The following is a 22527-nucleotide window of genomic DNA, read 5'->3' on the forward strand; positions in this document are numbered from 1 at the left end:
GACTGCCACGCCGATCCAAGCATCCCAGGCTTGCGGCGCCAGCTGCCCTGATCTCTGATCGTGTTCCCCGACGGTCCCTCCCCCCTGGCAGTGCACCAGAGGCCACTGTGGGGCCCGAGTGGCTATGTGCACGACCTGCAAACCAACCAGGCCACACCATGCTGCATCAAGATTCGAGTTGGCGGGAAAAAGAGAAAGAGAGGACAGTGCCGGGACGACAGGAGAAACAAGGACCAGAGCGGGAAAATACTGGAGCCTGCAAGACAAACCACAAGCCCCAGGAAGGGAGAGGCACTGCAGCGCTGGCACTCCCATTTGTGCTACCTGAACTTTTTATTTTTTTAAAACAAACTTTAAGCCAGTGCACAATAAAGAAATCACTTCCCTGAGAAGGGGCTGAGGCTCTGCTGGGTCCTTCAGGGCGAGTGACCCGGATCCCCTGGGTATCAGCCCTGCCAGGCAAGAAGAGTGAGTGAGCTGAAGGGTCTCCGACCCTCTGCTCGTCTGCCTCGTATACCAGGGGGAATGGTCCCACCAGAACCTAGCAACCCTTTGGGAGGCAAGAAGTGCTGCTAAATGTAGATCCGTCCTTTTTCCTTTAGGTTGTTTTTTTTACTATCTAAAGTCAGACTGCAGGCTTTGCACCTCCATCATCTGCTGGAGATAGAGGAATACTAAGAGACTGCAGGTAACACCTCAGCTTAAGTGTCAGTAAAACTTTCTCTGTCTCCATCTGCCTGAGGGGAGGCAAAAACCAGGAGTCTGAACTGATCCGGGTACGGATAGGGAAAGAGCCCTTTATTGTACCTCTAGACCCTTTCCATCCAATTGAACCATCCTCCAGGATTCTTCGCTCCCAAGGTGTCCAGAGAAACAAGAGTGAGAAGCAGTCAGAAGCATTCCTCAGCCTGATCTTCGGGGGCCAGTAGGCTAGGTTGCTTTGCAAGATATCAATAATGAATATTCAGGAGATGGATTTGCATAAAAGGCAGGCGGTGGATGCAAATATTGTCTCATGCATACACAGAGATATCCTAAAAGTCTGACTGGCCAGGTGACCCCAGAGGGCCAGACTGAGAACCATGGAGTTAGAACGACATGAAAAGTTGAGAGGATTCTTTTGTTTTTTTTTTTAAAAAACATTTCTTTTAGAAAAATAACATTTGCTTCCCCTCTTCATTTTGCATAGGTTGAGGATTTCCAGCCTACTCAATTTTTATACAGAACAAGGCTGACCAGTCCTGGTTTTACTCTTGCTTTCTGCCTAGCCTCCTCCACATAGCTCCGCCAAGTGGGGCTATGAGTCTGCGCATGCCATGGGGGAATGGGATAAACCCAGGACTGGGGTCATCCAGTCCTGGGGAAAAAAAATGAAGCCTGCCGGGTCACTCCAAGCTTAGACCACGTCTAAGACTGTGCACTCTGCTTCCTTCCCCTCCCTCTCCCCACTGTTTGCTTTACTAGGAGTCCTGACTACATTGCTCCATAAAACATGGTCATTCTTAGACCGGATGAACCTACAGCTTTATTTCAGGGGGCGAGTCCTGGTTTTTTTACCCAGTGCATGCAGGGAGTTGTAGTCCTGACAGGATTACATCTCTATGCATGCAACAGGATAAAACTAGGTCTGGTCTCTGGAGCCATATGGTCACCCTATCCATAGAGCGGCTGGACCCTAAATAAGAGCTAGGACCCATTGGTGGACTGTGGAAGACTTACAGCTGGGTCTATTATTAAAGGGAAAGCCTTCACCTGAAAAACACCAGATGTCCCACACGCTGCTTCTTAACCCGCAACATGCAAGTGTTCTGTTATCCCGGGCTCCATATGTGATATTGGGGGCAGAGAAAAAATATGGTCCTTTGTGGATTTTAATGCATCCACAATGCATTCTCCTGAAGAAATTCACATGCTCAGGATGCATGGCACACAGTTCCACGCATGCTCCATGCAGAGAGTCTTGGAGGGGAAGTGGGGTGACGGGGAAACTGAAATGCAGAATGGACAAGACTGCAGCATGGTAGCCCCCTTGTAAATCAGCAGCCCTGGCAACCTTTGTCTTGAACATGATGATGAGAGAGTGATTTTTCAATGGAGTGGGTCCCGTGATTTTGGCAGAGCTCTGGAGCAGCTGCCTTGGAAGAGCCACACCTAATATGAGTGACTCCCATATCCTCCCAGTGTTGGCCACCATCATAACAAAGAACCCAGAAGGTGGGGGGTGATGCCGCCAAGACAGAATTGTCCCCTTTCAGCAGGGTTCAGTGCTGCTGCAATACAGTTGGGAGCCCCAAAGCATCCAGGGTAGTGGCATGCAAACGAGCACAGGAAATGATGTGCCACCATTCCTACACAGCTTTATCCAGCACAGCCGTTCTTCAAATGGCCAACATCAACCTGGATTCTCAGCTAGTCTCCAGAATCAGATTTATTACCAGAAAGGTGGTCACACTGATACTCCCCCACCCATTATCTAGTCCTTCATGATCCCACTGTCTCCCTTTTCTAAGGTATTTAAATTCATGCTCCTCCCCTCCTCCCCCACCATCTGACTTTTGCGGAAACTGAAATCGGTATCATCTCTTTTGATCCTGTGTTTCCTCTCAAGTCCGAGGACTTGGACAACATTATAAATGGTTCTCGATTCTTCCATGGTGATATCCCTTATTTGCTAAGTTGTACCTTTTCGCTTCCTCTAACTCCCTGGCCTGGTCCTGTCAGGTTAGCTTAGGTTATGAGGTGACAGAATATGTGGCACAAGCTTACATCATCGCAATTCATTGGCCACTCAAAGAAAGTGAAAAAAAAAACAATTTTCCACCATTTTTTTTTTTTGGAGTCAGATACCTGCTTCTCAGCTCCACAGCTACTGCTGAAATCAAAATGGTGGACAATGGACCTGTCCATGCAGTACATGGATGAGGTCAACCAACATACACCAGAGGGTGTGAGGAAATTGGCAATGGCCTACACCCTTCTCGGGAATGTGCCACTTGTTGATGAAAGCGGCTGGTCTCTATTAATAGTAGGGAGTCGCCAACTTCCCGAGCAACACTGGGCCACAGCCTTGGAAGTTCTGTGGAAACATCTTGAGGTGAAGACAGGAAAAGTCCCTGAGCATCAGGGGCCAGTCGAGAGGAACATGTCTCCTTCTCCCAGTATCCCTTTCTACTACCGCTCTCTTCACACTTTCCTCTCATAGAGGTCCTGTCTGGAACGGTCCTCTCTTTGCTGGTCCCCTCTGTTCCGCCCACCCCACTTCACAGTGTCCCAGCCTCTTCTCTTCCCTCAGACGTGCGTCTGCATCCTTTGTTGGAAACGCTGCCCGTAGTCGGAGTGCTGAGAGGTGTAGGAGAACCGGGTGGCGCTGGCATACTTGCCAATGGGATCATAGGTATCGTATGCCCCTCGATCCAAGCTGGGGGTGGGCGGCTGTGTATACCCGAGACGATATGTGGTGTAACCGGCATTGGGTGGATATGCGTGGCTCCCAAATTTTTCATAGTTCTCGTAGGAAAGCTGACTGGCTGTGTCTGCTGCTGTCGCCGGGGTGACGCTGGGCGCAGGCTCTGCGCTGTAGTCCGAAGCAGGACCTCGGCTGTACGTGTTGAGCTGGGCGTAGCCGCTGGAATGGGAGAGGCGGGAGGAAGGGCGGGTGTCATAGCGGGCAGGTCCAGGGGTGCGATAGTCTGCATAGAGGACCGTACGAGAATTAGGCCTATCTTCATGGGCTCGAACATTGTAATAGCCATTGGTGGGGTCCTGGAAGAAAGAACAAGAGTTAAATAAAGCACACAAAATTGTTGGTGACACTTAATAATTTTCCAGTTACCAACACTAATGCATCTCATCTTCAAAACTTTGCATGACTGCATGCGTTTAATTAGGATTACCATTAATTACTACAGACAGGGTCTTTTGGTACCGTGGTGCAAACAGAGGGAAAGATTTAAGGACTATCAGGCCGATACAGTACAGTGCGCTCCAACGGAGCGCACTGTTAACCTGCCCTTGAACGCGTGTTTTCCCTTACCCCTTATTCAGTAAGGGACGGAAAACGTGCGTCCAACCCGCGGCACCTAATAGCGCCCTCAACATGCAAATGCATGTTGATGGCCCTATTAGGTATGCCCACGCAATACAGAAAGTATGGGGTAATAGCACATTGAAAATGCGCGTCCAACCCCCCCGAACCTAATAGCACCCGCAACATGCAAATGCATGTTGATGGCCCTATTAGGTATGCCCGCGCGATACAGAAAGTAAAATGTGCAGCCAAGTCGCACATTTTACTTTCAGAAATTAGCGCCTACCTTTGGGTAGGCGCTAGTTTCTGCCGGCACTGGGAAAGTGCACAGAAAAGCAGTAAAAACTGCTTTTCTGTGCACCCTCCAACTTAAAATCATGGCGATATTAAGTCGGAGGTTCCAAAGAGTAAAAAAAGTAAAAAAGAAAAAAAATTTTTTAAATGGGCAGGTGGCTGTCGGGCCGAAAACCGGACGCTCAATTTTGCCGGCGTCCAGTTTCCGAGCCCATGGCTGTCAGCGGGCTCGAGAACCGACGCCGGCAAAATTGAGCATCGGCTGTCAAACCCGCTGACAGCCGCCGCTCTGGGTCAAAAGGAGGCGCTAGGGATGCGCTAGTGTCCCTAGCGCCTCCTTTTGCCCGTTTCTACCACACCACCTAATTTAAATACAGAATCGCGCGCACAGGCAAGTGGCCTGTGCGCGCGCCAGGAGAGCGGGCGTTCGTCCGCTCTCCTGCGGAATTTACTGAATCGGCCCGTATGTGTTTAAACTCTCCAAAGATGCAGGCAGCTATGAACTGATTGCTGGAGTGGGATCATTTGCCACTGTGGCTTGGGAGAAAAGAGACTGTGACAACTGGACCAGTGTGTTGGGGAAGAGTTTCCCCAAGATTTGATCCCAGAGACCCTCCTCCAGGTCACAGTAAATAAAATATGGATATTAATCTGATCTTTAGACCAGGACTCCAAGTTTAATGTCCCCTTTTCGGTAAATAAAATGCTGCTTAAAATATGGAGAATGCCAAAGGATTTCAAAGGTCAGAAGGCCTCAGATTGGCTTCTCCAGATTGAAGGGCGGCACAAGAGATGCACTCTGTTTACTGCATAAGCCTGAAATTCTCAAAGGAAATTAGCTGGATTAATAGGTATTTACCCGGGTAACTGCCCTGATTCAAAATTAACCCTCTCAGACTGGCTGATAAGAAGGTGTGGGGCTCACCACATTAAAAAAAGGGAGTTGCCAGGGAGAGTAAAATGCATGTGTGGAATTGAATTTTCAAATCCACCTATGTTCTCGTCCCCCGCCCTGCAGAATAAGGAGATGCTAAGTACATGAGAACTTTTGTGCCTACTTTCCCATGAAAGCAAATTTTTCAAGAAAAACATAACACGGGTACTTTCTGTGAAAAATGCCTTTGAGATCCCAGAGTAGCAAAGAAAACCGCAGATGCTGAAGCTAGGCAGGCTCCCAAAAATAGTGCCCTCCCAACCCCAAGAGTTTAGCAACAAAAGCGAGTGCCAAACCTTCAGCTCGTATTCCTCCCGAGTGTCAAGGGTGTCACCTCGAAGGTCCTGCTTCAGGTCCACATCATCCTTGAAAGACTGCAGGGAGTGAGAGAAAGAGACAGAACGAGTTGAATGGTCATCTCTCCCCCTTCCACCCCATACACACACACAAATCAGCAGTCCAGATCCTCCTCTATTCCGCCATACCCCCGTACTCAAAGGGCCCTAGCTCTCCCGAGAGACCAGGTCATCACAACAGAGACTGGATCCGCGGTCCTGAAGATCTATGCCAGCGAAAGGAGATCCCATACGTACAGAGTTAAACTAGCTCCCAGATTAGTGCGCTGGCTGGAGTTAGAAACGCTACCAGTGCCTATTTATTTATTTACAAGCCGTTAAGCCCGTTAAAACGGGCTACATTAAAAAAAATTTTCGGTCAGTTTTCGGACACTGCACCCGTCTACTCTTCTTTTCCCTCACTCCCCCTTCCCCTCGCTCATTCACCTCAGTCACTCATCCTCCTCCCCTTCGGTCACTCACCCCCCCTTCCCTCCCCTGCCCCCACTCAAAATCCCTTCCCTCACTCTCACCTCCCCCCTTCCCTCATTCTCACCTCCCCCATCATTCTCTCTCCCGCTCCCTCCCCTCTCATTCTCCCTCCCCTTCTCTCACTCTCACCTCCCCCCTCATTCTCCCTCCCCTCACTCTCACTCCCTCACTCTCACCTCCCCCCTCATTCTCCCTCCCCTCACTCACCAACCCATTCATTCTCCCTCCCACTCCCTCCCCTCACTCCCCTCCCCCCTCATTCTCCCTCCCACTCCCTCCCCTCACTCTCACCTCCCCCTCCCCCTCACTCTCCCTCCCCTCCCCCCTCATTCTCCCTCCCCTCCCCTTTCTCCCTCCCACTCCCTCAGTCATTCCCCACCCTCTCTCAATCCCATCCCTCACGCTCATCCCTTCCCTCTCCCTCTTATGCTCTTCAGCGTGGCCTGCTCATGGAGACGGGAGGTCTCCGGGGATCCCTCCCCAGCGCGCACCTCAGCTGCTCCATGCCACCGCCGCCACATTTCCTCCCGATATCGCTGCCGCTCCTCCCACCTATTGTAGCTCGGCCTGCCTGACACTCGCATACCGCTGCTGCTCCGCCCGATATCGTCGCCGCCAATCCGCAGTTGCTGCTGCTCCTCCTAGCGCCATCTTAGCTCCGCTCTGACCGACATGCTCTCCCGCCCGCACATGCGCAGTAGAGCTGCTCTCTACTGCGCATTTGCGGGCCGTCGGTCAGAGCCCATTTATAAGGTAGATTTATTTATTGATCATTTTTGTATACCGACCTTCCTCACAAGATATCAAGTCGGTTAACAATACAACAAATACTTCTCAGTACCTCCAATACATCTCATTTGGATTACAATAAAATGGACTTAAAAAAACATACATAAAATAAAATAAAAACACATAAACAAATAAAACTAGGCCTAACATTAATGTCTCATCCCATATTGGTCACTTCTGAACATTATTTCTTCAACTAGTTCTATCCTAGTAAATCATTATTAAACCCATTTCCCCAAAATGTACCCTATCCTTCCTAACCACCATGATTGTTGAATTATACCCTCTTACTAGTGGAATTAGATAATCAAACCATGTTGATGTCATAATGGTCGAGACCATGATTAACTACTAGCACCCTTGACTTCATTGAACGCCTGCTCGAATAACCAGGTCTTTATTAGTTTTTTAAACTTCTGCATGCATGGTTCTATTCTAATATCGAGCGGTAGTGCATTCCAAATTTTTGGGCCAGCCAGGGAGAGAGTCCTCTCTCTGACTGATCTCAAATGTGCCAACTTTGGTGAGGGAATCGTAAGCAATGCTTTCCCTGAAGATCTTAAATTACGGGCCGAAATATGTATAAGAAGAGATGTGTTTAACCAATCGGTATTACTACCATATATTGTTTTATGAATTAATATTAGGCATTTAAAATGGATTCTTGCGTGGATTGGTAACTAATGCAGCTCTCTTAAAACGGGTGAGATATGATCATATTTTCTCTTATTGTTTAATAGCCGTGCTGCTGCATTTTGCAATAACTGCAAAGGTCTAGCACCTATAAGGGCAGCTTCTCAATCACCAACTGGGACAGAAGCACGGCGAGGGTAGGCAAGCCATTACAGGAACCGCCCCGTCAAAAATCCCACGTTTATGTGTCCATCCAGTGTTAAAAATGTTACATATGCCCAAAAGAGCAGTTACCTTCTAAATCTTTCAGATTACATATAAGCCTATACTGAGCTTTTTATAGTGCAATCCCCAATACCTGATCTAAGGACCCTCTGGGGAATCATGAGCCCTCACTAGTAGCCCCTGGTTTTAGGACAGACCCTGAGCACTGGTAACAAATACTTAAAGCCTCACAAGAGGCACCTGTTTGACTTGAATTCCTCAAACTATCATGTCTGTTTCTCAGCTCCCTGTATTCCACTGATCTTATTGTTGATTCTCCTACTAGCTCAGCTTCAAATCTCAAAGGATCCTGTAAGCACCAAAACCTCACAGTCCTGCATTCATATTCCAGATGTGTCTAGATGGGAGCAGTGGCTGTTCCTGAAGATGGCACAACAGCTCCTCACCAATAACGTTTTGAGAATAGCTAAGTAGAAGTTATTTAATAAACACCTCATTAAGAATGCAATAAAATCCTTTAAGAAAACAAGAATTGAGTATTTTACTGGCTCTAGTTAATACTTGAACTATTAAAAACAAATCAGGAACTATTGATCTTTTAACAAGAGCTTGCAAGGTGATTAAAAATCAAACTCAAGAGAGCTGCTCTTCAGTTTTTTGATCATCTGCACTAGAATTATAAAAAAGATGGAATTTGAAGGGACCTCAAGGGATCATCTAGTTCATGCCCTGCATCCAGGCAGGGTCTACCACACTTAACCCAGATAAACCTGTGTCTTCCTGAACTTCATAACCCTCGTGACAGAGATCCCACCAACCCTCAGAGTTCGACTCTCATCCCAGTGAGAAAGTCCTTCCTAAGGTCTATCTACCCTTGAATCTCCGCTATGCTCAAAATAACCATGTGTTTGAGGACAGCTCTCAAGTCACCCCCTCAAATTTCTTTCTTCCAAATTAAATTAACTCAGCTCCTTCAGCCTTTCGTCATGGGTTATCAGTTCTGGTACCCCCCCCCCCCCACCCCACCCTTATCCTGCCCCAGGATTACACTGGATTTCAGCAGACCCCAAAGACTTCTGCAGCCTTAACCTTTGCTGGGACAGGATGTTCAGTGTCCCATTACAAAATAAGGTGGCTTCATGGGTGATGGACGCACCCTTGAATGAAGCCTGCATTCCAAACCAAAGAGGCCCATAAACACCATGTCTCTGGTCTTTTCAGGTTCTGACTGAAATCAAGGGTCTACTTCCAGCCACTGATCCTCAGTGAATGCCCCCTTAGTTTTCAATGGTGCTTGCTGGTGTACCTGAGAGAGGAGCTCCTGGTCTAGCCCTGCATTCTGGGCCCCATTTTGAGCCTAGTGGGGAAGTCTGGCTGCTGGAACCAATGGGAAAGCAAGTGTTGCTTACCTGTAACAGGTGTTCTCACAGGACAGCAGGATGTTAGTCCTCACGTATGGGTAACATCACAGGATGGAGCCCTGTATGGAAAACTTTTCTGTCAAAGTTTCTACAAAGCTTTGACTGACACGGGTACACTGAGTGCACAGAGCATGCTCAACCTGCAATTATCCCTGTGAGCCACAGCTGTCTCCCTCAATCTAGTCTTATAGCTAAAAGCGCAAGCGAAACTAAAATAAAAGTAAAAACGTATACAGACCCAACTCCGCGGGGTGGCGGGTGGGTTTCGTGAGGACTAACATCCTGCTGTCCTGTGAGAACATCTGTTTCAGGTAAGCAACACTTGCTTTCTCACAGGACAAGCAGGATGGTAGTCCTCACATATGGGTGAGAAATGAGCTGAGGATGCCTGAGAGTGCACCAAATGCACCCAAGACGCTTGAAAGGCACAATGACGGGTGTGGAATTTGGAACGGAGGGCATCCTGAAACCCTTAATGGGTTGGTGGAAGGATGTTGGGTAGTTAAACCGAAAAGAATAAGAGTAGACGGACTGGCCAAACATGGAGCATGCCGGCTAGTCGTATCTAAGCAATAATGGGCTGCGAAGGTATGGAGAGAGCTCCAGGTTGCAGCCTGATAAATATGTACAAGCAGCAGCGGCCGAGGGGAAGCTATTGAGGCTGGGACGAACGCAACAGAGTGTGGTTACACACAGTGTTGTAGTGAAATGCCTGCTTGTTAGTAGGAAAAGAGATACAGATTGTCAATTAGGAGGAATAGGTCTGTTTGCCCACTGGAACTCGCAGCTTGACTCTTGCCACAGAAGGAAAGAGTTAGGTGGAATTCCTATGGAATGTAGTGCGATCTAGATAGAATGCAAGTGCTCTATTACTGTCCAAGAAGTGGAAAAACCCTCTCGCTTTGGTGAGAAAGAGGTGTTGGGAAAATGGGCAGAGTATATTCTGAGTAAGGTGAGATACATCGTCTACCTTTAGAAAGATATGAAGTTGAATACATAAAACCACTCGGTCACGGAGGAATGCAGGGTCGGATGAGTATGTAACAAGGTGTGTAACTCACTGACCCTGTTGGCAGAAATGACATTTATGAGGGAAAGAATTTCCCATGCCAAACTGTGAAATGAGAGGAATGGAAAGGCTCGAACGGAGAACGTATGAGACTTATAAGCATGAAATATAGGTTCCATTCTGTGACTAGTGAAAATAGAGGCGGTTTGATCAGTGGACAATCCATGGTAAGCTGAGTCAGAAGGGGTTTACCGTTAATCGGGTATCCCCACTCCCAAACGATACACCAATTGGAACAGAGATGTATCTATGTGGAGGATGTCTGGGGAGCAGAATCTGAGGGAGGAAGAGAAAAGAGCGGTGTAGAAAAAAGAAAAAGGGTAATACCCTTTTGTATGCGTCATGTGGTAAATCATGCCATCTTGAATGGTAGGATTTATGTGTGGAAGGTTTTGTGATGCTACCAGTACCTGAGAATATCAGTGAGTCTACGATTTGTGACTGACTTGTGAGAGGGCAAATTGGTTACTGGTATGATAGATTGAGAAGTATGGAAAGCATACTGGTCTTGGCCAGGACGTGGGTCTGAGGAACAGTGAACCCCGTCCCGGTTCAGCATTAGAAGAGTGCTGGCTATGAGAGGCAGTGGAAGAGACACATTTAAGAGGTCCTTGATGGAAGAAAGGCGTCTATGGGAACGCATTGGAAACATGTGTAGGGAGTAGAATCTGTGCAAGGTATGGTTGGATTCGGACGCAGAGGGCAAGTTCGGTTGACCTCAGCGCTAGATTTTCCCCGCTACACATGTAGTCCGAGACCATTCGAGAGGATGGAAACCTATATGGAAAAGGTCAGCTAGTGTGTTCAGTAAGGCTCTTAGATAAGTGGCCCAAGGATGCATGGAGTGAGCAAGGGCCAAAGGTAAAGCTGCGCAGCTTCCTTGCAGAGCAACTAAAAGGTTGTGCGTGCTTGTGTGTTGGAAAGCACATTGTCCCTATGCTGTCTGTCTGTATGCAGAAAGATTCGTTGCAGAGGCAGTATTGGAAGGCATAAGGGTATAACTCATGGCTACAAGCTCCAGGAAGTTTATGTGAAACTGTGCCTGGAGTGGAATAGACGCATATTGGGTTGAGAAGATTTTAGGTCAAACTTTACAACCCTGAGAAAATGCGAGCATGAGCAGAATCAGACTAGGTTTTGGTGAAGATTGCTGGCTCCGTGGATTTTAGGAGTCATCGAGAGGTAGCCTGTCAGAAGTAGATGTCCGTCTCAACTCTGATGCCTGGTATGGTGGCGCAGGTATAGAAGAGACAGGCTGAGCGTGGCTGGCGCTACCACCATAATTAGTGGAGGGCCACAATCCCGCACCGAAGTCGGTGAGGCACGCCTCGGGAACAGGGGAGCCATCTTTGGTTCGTGAACCCGGCTCTCGTCGCAGCGGCTTGATGTCTCGTGACACCAGTGCAGAATTTTTCGGAACCCGTTCCGGTGTTTCTGGAGCACCAAGGACTGCCAGCACTGTGCGGAAAAGTGGCGTGGCAGTGGTATGTTGCTCGGCCCAGGCATTCTTCAGCACCAAGAAGGATAGCACCGATGTGCTGGATGGTGTTGGTGGCGGACGGTCACCGTGTCGGTGACGATGCGTGCCACGGTGCTCAGCCACGGTGCTCAGCTTTCCCCAGCATCGAGATGGTGACTGATGATGGACTGTCAGCATGCCTGCACTGCTCCTGGAACTATGTAGTGTCGTGGGCTAATATGGGGCTTTAATAAGAACCCAAAGCATGGAGCATTGTGTTTAGGCAAGGGCATTATGTGGAGGTGCTATGTCGGTATTGATGGTGTCGATGGCGGCCTCGGCGGCCTCAAGGGTATCATCAAAAATATATATGAAAAAACGTCGATGACCTAGGCAGAGCAATGATGACAGTGACAGCATCGGCGTAGGTATTTATGGAAATGATGTGGCATCGAATAATCGAAAAAACATTGTTGGAATCGGAAAAAAGATACCGGCAGCGACGGAGTCAATGACCGCATCGATAGGAACATCGAAAACACCGATGGAAACGACGTGGGCATCGATGTATAGAGGCGGGCGCCGATGGCATCGGTGGCATAGCCATGGGCATTGACGGCATGGCCACGGGCGTCGACGGTATTGATTGGATCGACTCGGGCACCAATGACGTCGATGGCATCGACACCACCAACATGGGTATCGATGGCACCGACATGGGCATCGATGGAATCCACTTTGGCATCGATGCCACCGGTGGAATCGACATTGGCATCGATGCCACCGGCCTGGGCATCAATGCCACCAATGGAATTGACCCTGGCATGGATGCCATCGATGGAATTGACAATGGCATCGATGGAAGTGCCCTGGGCGACGGTAGCATTGACCCGGGCATGGATGGCACCGACGAGACAAAGGTGTGCGTCGATGGCATCCATCCGGGCAATGATGGCACCGATGAAACCCAAGGAAAAATCAGTGCCATGGATGGCACTAATAGAAACGATGCAGGGACCGATGTCATCAGTATACCGCGGGGGGGATGGGTACCGATGGCATCGAAGAATCCAGGGTGGTCTAAGGGGGTACCGACGGTAGCGATGGGGGCATCGACTGCGCGAAGGTACCGAGGAAATCGAAGGTCCTGAATCGACAGGGGCCCTGGCGGCAGCGGAAACCATGGAAATCCCTGTCCCACTAGCGCTAATAACCAGGCAGAGTGTCACAGAGGGACACTCGCAGGCTATGTGGCTAACTGAAAACATGGGAAGGCCGCAGTCAGTTGGCAGGCCAGGGAGGTGACAGGAACAGACCGAAAAAACAGGGCATAGTACTCACCAAAGGTCGAATAAATGTACGCGAAGGGAGACCCAGGCAGGGAAAAGTGCTTGTGAAGTAAAAGTTTCAGTGTTTCCGCGAGGAAAAAGTATTACAATTTCTCACAGAGCTCCTAACCGCTATGCTTACTGCAGAGCGGAAAAAATAAGACTGAGGGATAATTGCAGGCTGAGCATGCTCAGTGCACTCAGTGTGCCAGTGTCAGTCAAAGCTTTGTAGAAACTTTGACAGAAAAGTTTTCCATACAGGGCTCCATCCTGTGATGTCACCCATATGTAAGGACTACCATCCTGCTTGTCCTGTGAGAATTCCCTTTGCATCTTTGCTCTGTGATAATATGAGGCCTTGACAGGATGATCCCATAGTATTGCATTTGGAAGAATGATCCCAAATTCTGGTTAAAATTAACTTCTTTTTTTTTTTATTGCTCTAGAAAAAATATTCACCCATCCAATGTATTTGGGTGGCACTTTCTTGACCTACAAATGTTGGAAGACCATTCAAGGAGATGAGTCGATGACCCAGTCCTGTTCTCTTCCAATCCTGATTTATGCCTCACCGAGTAAATGGCTTTCATGACCCGGGTGGCCGTGGAGACGCTGCTGGTGTCTTCCTCTCGGTCGGTGTGCAAGGTGAAAGGCTCTCTGTTCACCGTCTCCACTTTAATGTCTATATTCTTCAACGTGACGTCTTTGCGACCTGTCGGGTTTGGGGAGGGGGTTGAAGAAAGACCCCTGTTACATGTGACCTGGCAAAATGGGGGAGGGCAAGGAGCATGGGTCAATCATGAAACGCCATCCAGGGCCTCCTTGGATCAGCGCAATACAAAATATTACAAAATGATGACGATTTTGTTCACGGCCTGTTTCACAATTGCCCACAGAATCTCTCATTTCTTTGCAGGTTTCATTACAGCACAGGTCCACATTACAGGATATTTTATTTATTTTTCTTTATATGCGGCCCGGCTCTGATAACAGACTTGTCCGCGGTGGTGAACAGCATAATATCACAAGAAAACTATTAAAATTACAATAAAAAGTAATTGAAATTAAAATTAATCATATCCACTTTCCTCGACCCCCACAAATATCTAGGATCAAAACCCAATTACTAGTTGCTGACTGCTCTGTAGATATGGCCAAAGGAGCACCATGTAGGATGAGGTGCCAACTTACCAAAGGCGCCTACACTGCAGTGATAATACTAAAAAGGTGCAGAGCTACCAAAGGAGCGCACGCTGCAGTGATAATACTGCGATGCCCCCATGCAAGGCGGTGCTGAACGCTGGGACTCACTTCCTTTGCGGCGCCTGTACAGGAAGAAAACCAAGAACGCCGAGAAGAAGAGCAGCAGGATCCCGGCCCCGATAGTGACTCCAGCAATGATCCCGACAGGCAGCACCTCTGCAGAGGGAGGGAGGGAAAAGAAATGAATAAGGACAGGGAGGGGCGAGAAGTGGGAGGAGGGGGAGGAGGCCCGCTGTGTGGCAAGGGGGGCCATCTCGAGATTGTGGCCTCTCTGACTCCCCAGCTTTTCCCCTATGTGGAGCATGGTCGTTCTCTTGCCCCACAAGCTTTCTTGGGAAGCAGCTTTGAATGAGTCTTCACATGTGAAAGAACATTTGTGAGGAGTGCGCCCTGTGTAGAGGCTCTGGCTATCCTATGTAGTGGGAGGAACCCAAAACACATTTAATAATTAATACATTAAATGAACAAGGTGCATAGCGACATAAGAGAGACATATGCTTTGCAAGGGGCTAGTGTTACATCAGTTCCTCACCAGAATACAGTGCTATAATATTGTCTCACTAGTATATAGTGCTATAGTATTCCTTGACTAGTGCACATGTGTATAATGCTAGACTATCCCCTCACTGGTATACAGGGGCATATTGTCCCCTTCTGCTGTGCAGTGCTATAGGATTCTGTCAGTTCTGCATGGTAGAGCAGTATCTCCCCTCCCCCAGGTGTGAACTGCTGGAACACTTAGTACCTTTTTCCTCCAGCTGGATGATGGCCGTCCCCATGCCGAAGCTGTTCCAGGCTGTACAGTTGTACTGTGTCTGGAAATCGGTGTCTACCACGTTGTTGATGGTCAGGGTGGAGAGAACGCCGCTGCCCGTGTTCGTCCGCTCCACCGTGTACCGCTCCACTGTCCCACCTTCCAGAATATTCTCTTTCCAGGCCCAGGCCTAGTACCACCGGGGGCAGAGGGGGACAAAAGAGACCTTGTTCTGACAGCTGGAATTATCGAGGTTCATGGGTTGGGGTGAGATAGGGTTTCTATATATTTCTACCCAACTTCCGTGTGCATGGTAAGTGCATAAACATGTAGCTAAAGTTCAGTTTCCCCTGTGAAATCTTTCTGCAAGGTACGTGTGTACATCGCACCTGTTGCTTTTGCGGGGCAGTTTACTGCCCCAAGAATGCTTCTTTATAATCTCGTTGTACTTTCAGCAATTCTGAGAGGGGCAAATAGCCCCCAGGGCAACCCACCCAGGGACAGCAGATAAAATTAGAGGGAAAACATACAATAATAATAAAATAAAACTGGAAAGCACAGAAGAAAACATGACAAAGACCATTCCTGGGTTTTGAGGCCGGGTCGCTATTGCCTCTGGTCGGATCTCCATGCTGGCCTGATGGATTCTGCTGCTCCCCTTTGCCTGAGTTTTCAAGCTGATCTCTTTTCCTACTCATGTATTTGGGGGAAGTCTTTTATCTTCTGTCAGCTTTGGGGAAACTGTGCCCCACTGATCTCTTTGTGTTTTACCCAGCACAGGAGGCAATGCAATCTTTGTTTCTATTTCTCCAGTGTTGCACTACATGCAGTCACTGGCTATGTGGGGGTTTTCCAGTTCAGTTTTTGTCTGCATGCTTCTGTTTCTAATTTGTGATCCATTATTCTGTATTTGGAGAGGGTCACATCTGATCGAGGTGAGGCATTTTGTTGGCATTTAGTTTCTGTGTAGGGTTCTGTGGCGGTACGGCTTGTTTTGTTTTCCTAATAGGAGGTGCATTGGTGTTCTAGGGTCTGGTGTAATAATTGTGGTATTGCCTTTTCATAGGTAGGGTTGTTGCTGTCTGAGCCCCTGTAGTTAGTGCTACTTTAGTATGCACCTGTTATTGAGGGAGTTCATGTAGATGCAGAGTGTCTGTTTGCAAAAGTGGGAGGCCTGTCCCATTCTGTATTGTTTTTGATTAATTATAGACCCAAAATTCACACTCTCATGTAGGAGAATTGGCTGAATGATGCAACTGAATAATTTTAATAGCAGTTTTACTGGAGGTTTGTAACTGGCCAAGGCTTTCTTTGTTGCATGTAGGACCAGAATTGGTTATTTAGGAAAACCTGAATTTGTGCTGGAGAGTTTTATTGTATATTATCTGGAAAATAGGAAAATTGGTTCTTACCTGCTAATTTTCATTCCTGTAGTACCACGGATCAGACCAGACAGCTGGGTTTTGCCTCCCATCCAGCAGATGGAGACAGAGAAATTTTGACTGACTCTGCCACTTAACCTGAGGTGCCACCTGCAGTCTGCCAGTATTGAACTGTACCCAAGCCAGATACAAAAACCATACAAAAAACCTTTAAAAACCAATGAACTATCCTACAAGAAAAACAAGCGTTACCTGCACCAAACCCCTGTGTAGGATTAATGAGAACCTGAGCCATTCTTCATATGAACACAACAAGTGGTCAAGCAGGCTCTGCAGAGAAAAACAGGCAACCGAGCGGACTCTCCAATACCACCTTCCCGAACTGGGCGGGAGTCTGGACTGATCCGTGGTACTACAGGAACGAAAATTAGCAGGAAAGAACCAATTTTCCTTCCCTGTACGTACTCGGATCAGTCCAGACAGCTGTGATGTGCCAAAGCTTCCCTACTGTGGGTGGGACTGCGAGAGTTCCACTCAGAGTACACTTTCACCAAAACCGCCAGGCTGTGGAACCTGGACATCCAGAGGGTAAAGCCTGGCAAAAGTGTGCAAAGACTTCCAAGTAGCCACTCTACAGATTTCTTGCAGTGACACTTGCTGGCATTTGACCCAAGAGGCCGTTTGCGAATGGGTAGAATGCGCCGGATGCCCCTGAGTAAGGTATGCAGAGGTAATGGCCTCCTTCAACCACCGTGCAATAGTAGCCCTGGAGGCTTTCTGCCCCCGTCTAGGGCCACTCCACAGAAAAAAAAGATGATCAGGACAGGCGGAAAGTATTCGTCACCTCTAAGTCACGCAACAGAGTGGAAGGACCCAAGTCCGGAAAGGATGGCAGATCCTCTGACTGATTTAAATGGGAAGACGTTACCACCTTAGGCAGAAAAGAGGGGACTGTTCTTAAGGACACTCTCGAGTCCTTAATTCGCAAAAAGGGTTCTCTACAGGACAAGGCCTGAAACTCCGACACCCGTCTGGCAGAAGATATTGCCACCAAGAAGATCACCATCAAAGTAAGATCTTTCAAGGTTGCCCACTTCAAAGGCTCAAACAGAGACGCACACATAGCTTTCAGGACAACATTAAGGTTCCAAGATGGGCAAGGATTCCGAACCGGAGGCCGCAAATGTTTCGCTCCCTGGAGAAACCGTACTACATCCGGATGTGCAGACAAGGGAGCTCCTCGCACTTTGCTACGAAAACAGCCTAGGGCTGCCACCTGAACTCTCAGGGAATGAAAGGATAAACCCTTAATGAGGCCGTCCTGCAAAAAGGACAAGACGTCCTCCACAGACCCCCAAAGCGGATCCACTTTGTGCTGAAGACACCAAGACTCAAAAATCCCCCACACTCTGACATATGCCAACGAAGTGGAGGTCTTCCTGGACTGGAGTAGGGTAGCTATCACCCCATCCGAATAACCCTTATTCCTCAAATGCTCCCTCTCAAAAGCCAAGCCGCTAGACAAAAGTGATCGGCCTGATAGAAATAAATGGGGCCATGATGCAAAAGATTCGGCAGGTGTCCTAACCTCAGGGGACCATCCACTGCTAGGTGGACCAGATCCGCGAACCACGGACGTTTCAGCCACTCCAGAGCCATGAGAACTACCTCGTCCGGGTGCATTTCTATGCAGCGCATGTCTTTGCCTATTAACAGCCATGGCGGGAAGACATACAGGAGAGTATGCACTGGCCAGGGCAGAACTAGAGCATCCATTCCTTCGGCGCCCGTCTCTCTCTGTCTGCTGAAGAACCGAGGAGCCTTGGCATGGCAAAACATCGCCATCAGGTCCACACGAGGAGCTGACAACTTGCGACAAATGAGGCAAAACACTTCGTCCAACAACTCCCACTCCCCGGGATTCAACTGATGATGGCTCGATACCTGCGACGCCGCCAATCTCTCCAGATGTAGCTCAGCCCAGGAGATCAACTCCCGGGTTCCCTGGGCTACTGCCCGGCTCTTGGTCTCGCCTTGGCGATTGATGTAAGCCACTGTTCTTGTATTGTCCGATAACACTCTCACTGGTCTTCCCTTGACCAGGAGTAGGAGGGCCTGGAGAGCCAGGTACACCGCTCTGGTCTCCAATTGGTTGATCAACCATGAGGCCTCCTCCGGAGACCACCGGCCCTGCACCGATCTCTTCTGACAGACTGCTCCCCAACCGGAGAGACTGGCATCCGTGGTAACAACTGTCCAAGAGGGGATATCCAGGTCTACTCCCCTCCGCAACTTGTCTGGCTGAAACCACCACTGCAGGCTGGTCCTGGCCGATTCCGGGAGGGGAACAGGCAAATGAAAATGTTCGGACATCAGATCCCAATGGGATAGTAAGTCATACTGTAGAGGCCTCATATGAGCAAACGCCCATGGCACCAACTCCAAGTTGGAAGCCATAGATCCAAGCACTTGCAAGTAGTCCCATACTCGAGGTGGCGTCTTGTCCAACAGTGATCGAACCCAAGCCTGCAATTTGACAATCCTTTTCTTGGTGAGAAAGACCTTCCCCATGCTCGTATCAAACCATGCTCCCAGGAACTCCAACGTCTGGGAAGGAATCAAGTGACTTTTGGCCAGGTTGACTATCCAACCCAGCGCCTCTAGGCACCGGAGGACTTGAACCACTGCTTCCTGACACGAGAATTCTGACATTGCTCGAATCAACCAGTCGTCTAAGTAGGGGTGGACCAGTACCCCTTCCTTGCGGAGAACCGCTGCCACCACAACCATGACCTTGGTAAAGGTCCTGGGAGCGGTTGCCAATCCAAAGGGCAGGGCACAAAACTGGTAATGCTCTCCCAGAACCACAAACCTAAAATATTTCTGATGATCGCGCCATATCCCGATGTGCAGATATGCTTCTGTCAGGTCCAAAGAGGCGAGAAACTCCCCTCTGTGTACCGACGCAATGATGGACTGCAGAGTCTCAATGCAGAAGTAGGTGATTCTCAGAGCCTTGTTCACTTTCTTTAAATCCAGAATGGGACGGAAGGTACCTTCCTTTTTCGGTACCATGAAATAGATGGAGTAACGGACCCCGCCTTCGCTCTTCCGGAGGCACCGGCACAATGGTTCCCATCACTCGTAGGCAGAGGACAGTGTCCCGAACTGCCACCCTCTTCTGCTCGTAAGAGCACAGGGAAACCAGAAAACGATCTCTTAATTAAGAGGCCAAGCAAATTCTAAAATGTAGCCTTTTGCTATGACACTTAAGACCCACTGATCCAACGTGATCTTGATCCACTCCTCGTAGAAAAGAGCCAACTGGCCTCCTATCGCTGGCACGGAGGAGTGAGCCGGCCTCACCTGATTGGGGAGATTTAACTCTGCCCTGCCCCTGGGAGGGTCCATCTCGCCCAGGCCTGCGTCCACGAAAGGGCCGGTTCCACGACTTCTGTCTTCTGGAGCCTTGATGTGAACAGGACCATGAAGACCTGAATTGTTGATTTCCATGAAAGCAAGAACAATAGTGAAAAGCATTTCTAGCCTTTGGCTTGTCCTCTGGCAGCTTATACACCTTATTCTCCTGAGGAACTTGATCATTTCCTCTAAGTCCTACCCGAAGAGCAACTTCCCTTTAAAAGGCAGCGAACCAAGCTGTGTCTTGGATGAAATATCAGCCACCTAATTCCTCAACCAAAGGAGTCTCTGGGCTGACACTGCCGCCACCATGGATCTCGAAGACGTACAAAGAAGATCATAGAGTGCATCCGCACTATAGGCCACAACCGCTTCCAGCCGCTCAGCCTGCAAGGACTCCGCGGGAGACAAGGTCCTGTCCATCTGTAACTGCTGCACCTAGCGCAGATCTGCCTTCAACATAAAACTGCTACACATAGCAGCCCGGGCTCCCTGTGTCGACACCTCAAAAATCTTTTTGAGGTGACCTTCCAGCTTCCTATCCTGAAGATCCTTGAGGACCACGGTGCCGGTGACCGGAATGGTCGTTTTCTTAGTGACCACCGAGACCAAAGCATCCACCTTAGGAATCCTCAGAAGATCCAGCGCTTCCTCCGGTAGCAAATACAACTTGTCCATGGCTTGCGTGACCTTCAGCCCATGTCCAGAGTATCCCACTCCCAGAAAAGCAAGGCAATCACGGATTGATGGAATGGAAATGCCCTGGTGGGACCCCGAAGCCCCACCATAACCGGGTCCACTGCTCCCAATTCCAAGCTCTCAGGAGGAGCGTCAATCCCCAACTCCTCCAAGACCGTGGCTTAGTTCTTCCCTGCAGAACAACCAGACCACCTTGGGATCATCATCCTCGACGTTAGGTGCCTGAGAAGAACCGTGGTCCGCTCCCTGAGGGTCCTGTCCCTGCGGATCATCCTGTCGTGAGCCCTCTGAAGAAGTATCCAAAACCGGTGGGAGTGGGGAAGACTTTAGCAGCCGCTTTTTGCCTTTGGGTCCCTGAGCTGGACTGGGGCCCCAGCCCGCTTAGCAGCAATGCCCCGGCGTCGCTTGGCTGACCTGCCTGCCTTAAACACTTTCTACAATAGCTGCACAAAATCTGAAGCAAAGGAGGAAGAAGAGGAGGAGTCAGAAACGTCGTTAGGTTCCCCTTCGCCTGGCCCAGGAGCTTCCCGAGCAGCTTGTGGCGATAATGGAGGTGGGAAATCCCCCTCCCCCCGTGGCAGACCTGAACGCCGACAAAATGGTGTCCATTCCCGCGCTCAGCGGGATCTGTCGGAGGCTGCCGCGATGCTGAGAGTCGCAGGGTTTCCTCATCTTCTCCCCCGCAGCGGTGCTCGAACAGCCCTCCCACCCCTAAAAAGGCAATGAGCTCATAACCCGCCCTGCACGCAGTCCCACATGGCATACCAGTGGCAGTAGGGCAATTGGCAGCTAGGCAGACGCACGTAGCCCCAAAGAAAACCCTGAGGGAGAAGGGATATCGGAGAGCCGCCGCAGTCAGCAGGAAAACTTGAGCCGTGCCTGAAAGCGCTGGACAGCGCTAAAAGAAAAAAAATAAACTAATTTTTTTTTTTTTTTAATTTTGAAAACTATAAGAACATAAGAACATAAGAAAATGCCATACTGGGTCAGACCAAGGGTCCATCAAGCCCAGCATCCTGTTTCCAACAGTGGCCAATCCAGGCCATAAGAACCTGGCAAGTACCCAAAAACTAAGCCTATTCCATGTAACCATTGCTAATGGCAGTGGCTATTCTCTAAGTGAACTTAATAGCAGGTAATGGACTTCTCCTCCAAGAACTTATCCAATCCTTTTTTAAACACAGCTACACTAACTGCACTAACCACATTCTCTGGCAACAAATTCCAGAGTTTAATTGTGCGTTGAGTAAAAAAGAACTTTCTCCGATTAGTTTTAAATGTGCCCCATGCCAACTTCATGGAGTGCCCCCTAGTCTTTCTATTATCCGAAAGAGTAAATAACCGATTCACATCTACCCGTTCTAGACCTCTCATGATTTTAAACACCTCTATCGTATCCCCCCTCAGCCCTCTCTTCTCCAAGCTAAACAGCCCTAACCTCTTTAGTCTTTCCTCATAGGGGAGCTGTTCCATCCCTTTTATCATTTTAGTCGCCCTTCTCTGTACCTTCTCCATCGCAATTATATCTTTTTTGAGATGTGGCGACCAGAATTGTACACAGTATTCAAGGTGCGGTCTCACCATGGAGCGATACAGAGGCATTATGACATTTTCCGTTTTATTCATCATTCCTTTTCTAATAATTCCCAACATTCTGTTTGCTTTTTTGACTGCCGCAGCACACTGAACCGACGATTTTTTTTAAACTTCCCTGAGAAGGCAGCAGGCTCAAGTAGATCCTCACAGGGTGAGTGAACCGGGCCCCTGGTATCACCTTGAATGGCGGCTAGGCTCCAAGAGCTGAAGATCAAATCCCTGACCTTCAGCTCTCCTGCCTCACAAACCAGGGGGATGGCTCTTCCAGGACCTAACTTCCCTTGGGAGGCTGTGGAAGGAAACTTCATCCTCTTTCTCTCTTTTTTTTTTTATACTGTCCTATCTTTTTTTTTTTTTTTTTTTGAAGTCTCAGACTGCAGGTTTTTGCACCTCCACCATCTGCTGGA

The 22527-nt window shown here is 48.9% G+C and overlaps 1 protein-coding gene across 1 annotated transcript in view; it reads right to left on the reverse strand.

The window, feature by feature from the left end:
• Nucleotides 1-606: 606 nt before the first annotated feature.
• KIRREL1 (kirre like nephrin family adhesion molecule 1) overlaps nt 607-22527 on the reverse strand; it is a 194029-nt gene continuing 172108 nt past the window's right edge. The window contains exons 11-15 of the mRNA XM_029580915.1: nt 15015-15213; nt 14318-14425; nt 13579-13718; nt 5552-5629; nt 607-3762 (exon numbers count right to left, since the gene is read on the reverse strand). Of these exons, the coding sequence (XP_029436775.1) occupies nt 3289-3762; nt 5552-5629; nt 13579-13718; nt 14318-14425; nt 15015-15213 (999 nt within the window). The 3' untranslated portion in view covers nt 607-3288. The remainder of the gene's footprint in view (nt 3763-5551; nt 5630-13578; nt 13719-14317; nt 14426-15014; nt 15214-22527) is intronic.

The sequence above is a fragment of the Rhinatrema bivittatum genome, chromosome 16 (genome assembly GCF_901001135.1).
Source record: "Rhinatrema bivittatum chromosome 16, aRhiBiv1.1, whole genome shotgun sequence".
Taxonomy (NCBI): domain Eukaryota; kingdom Metazoa; phylum Chordata; class Amphibia; order Gymnophiona; family Rhinatrematidae; genus Rhinatrema; species Rhinatrema bivittatum.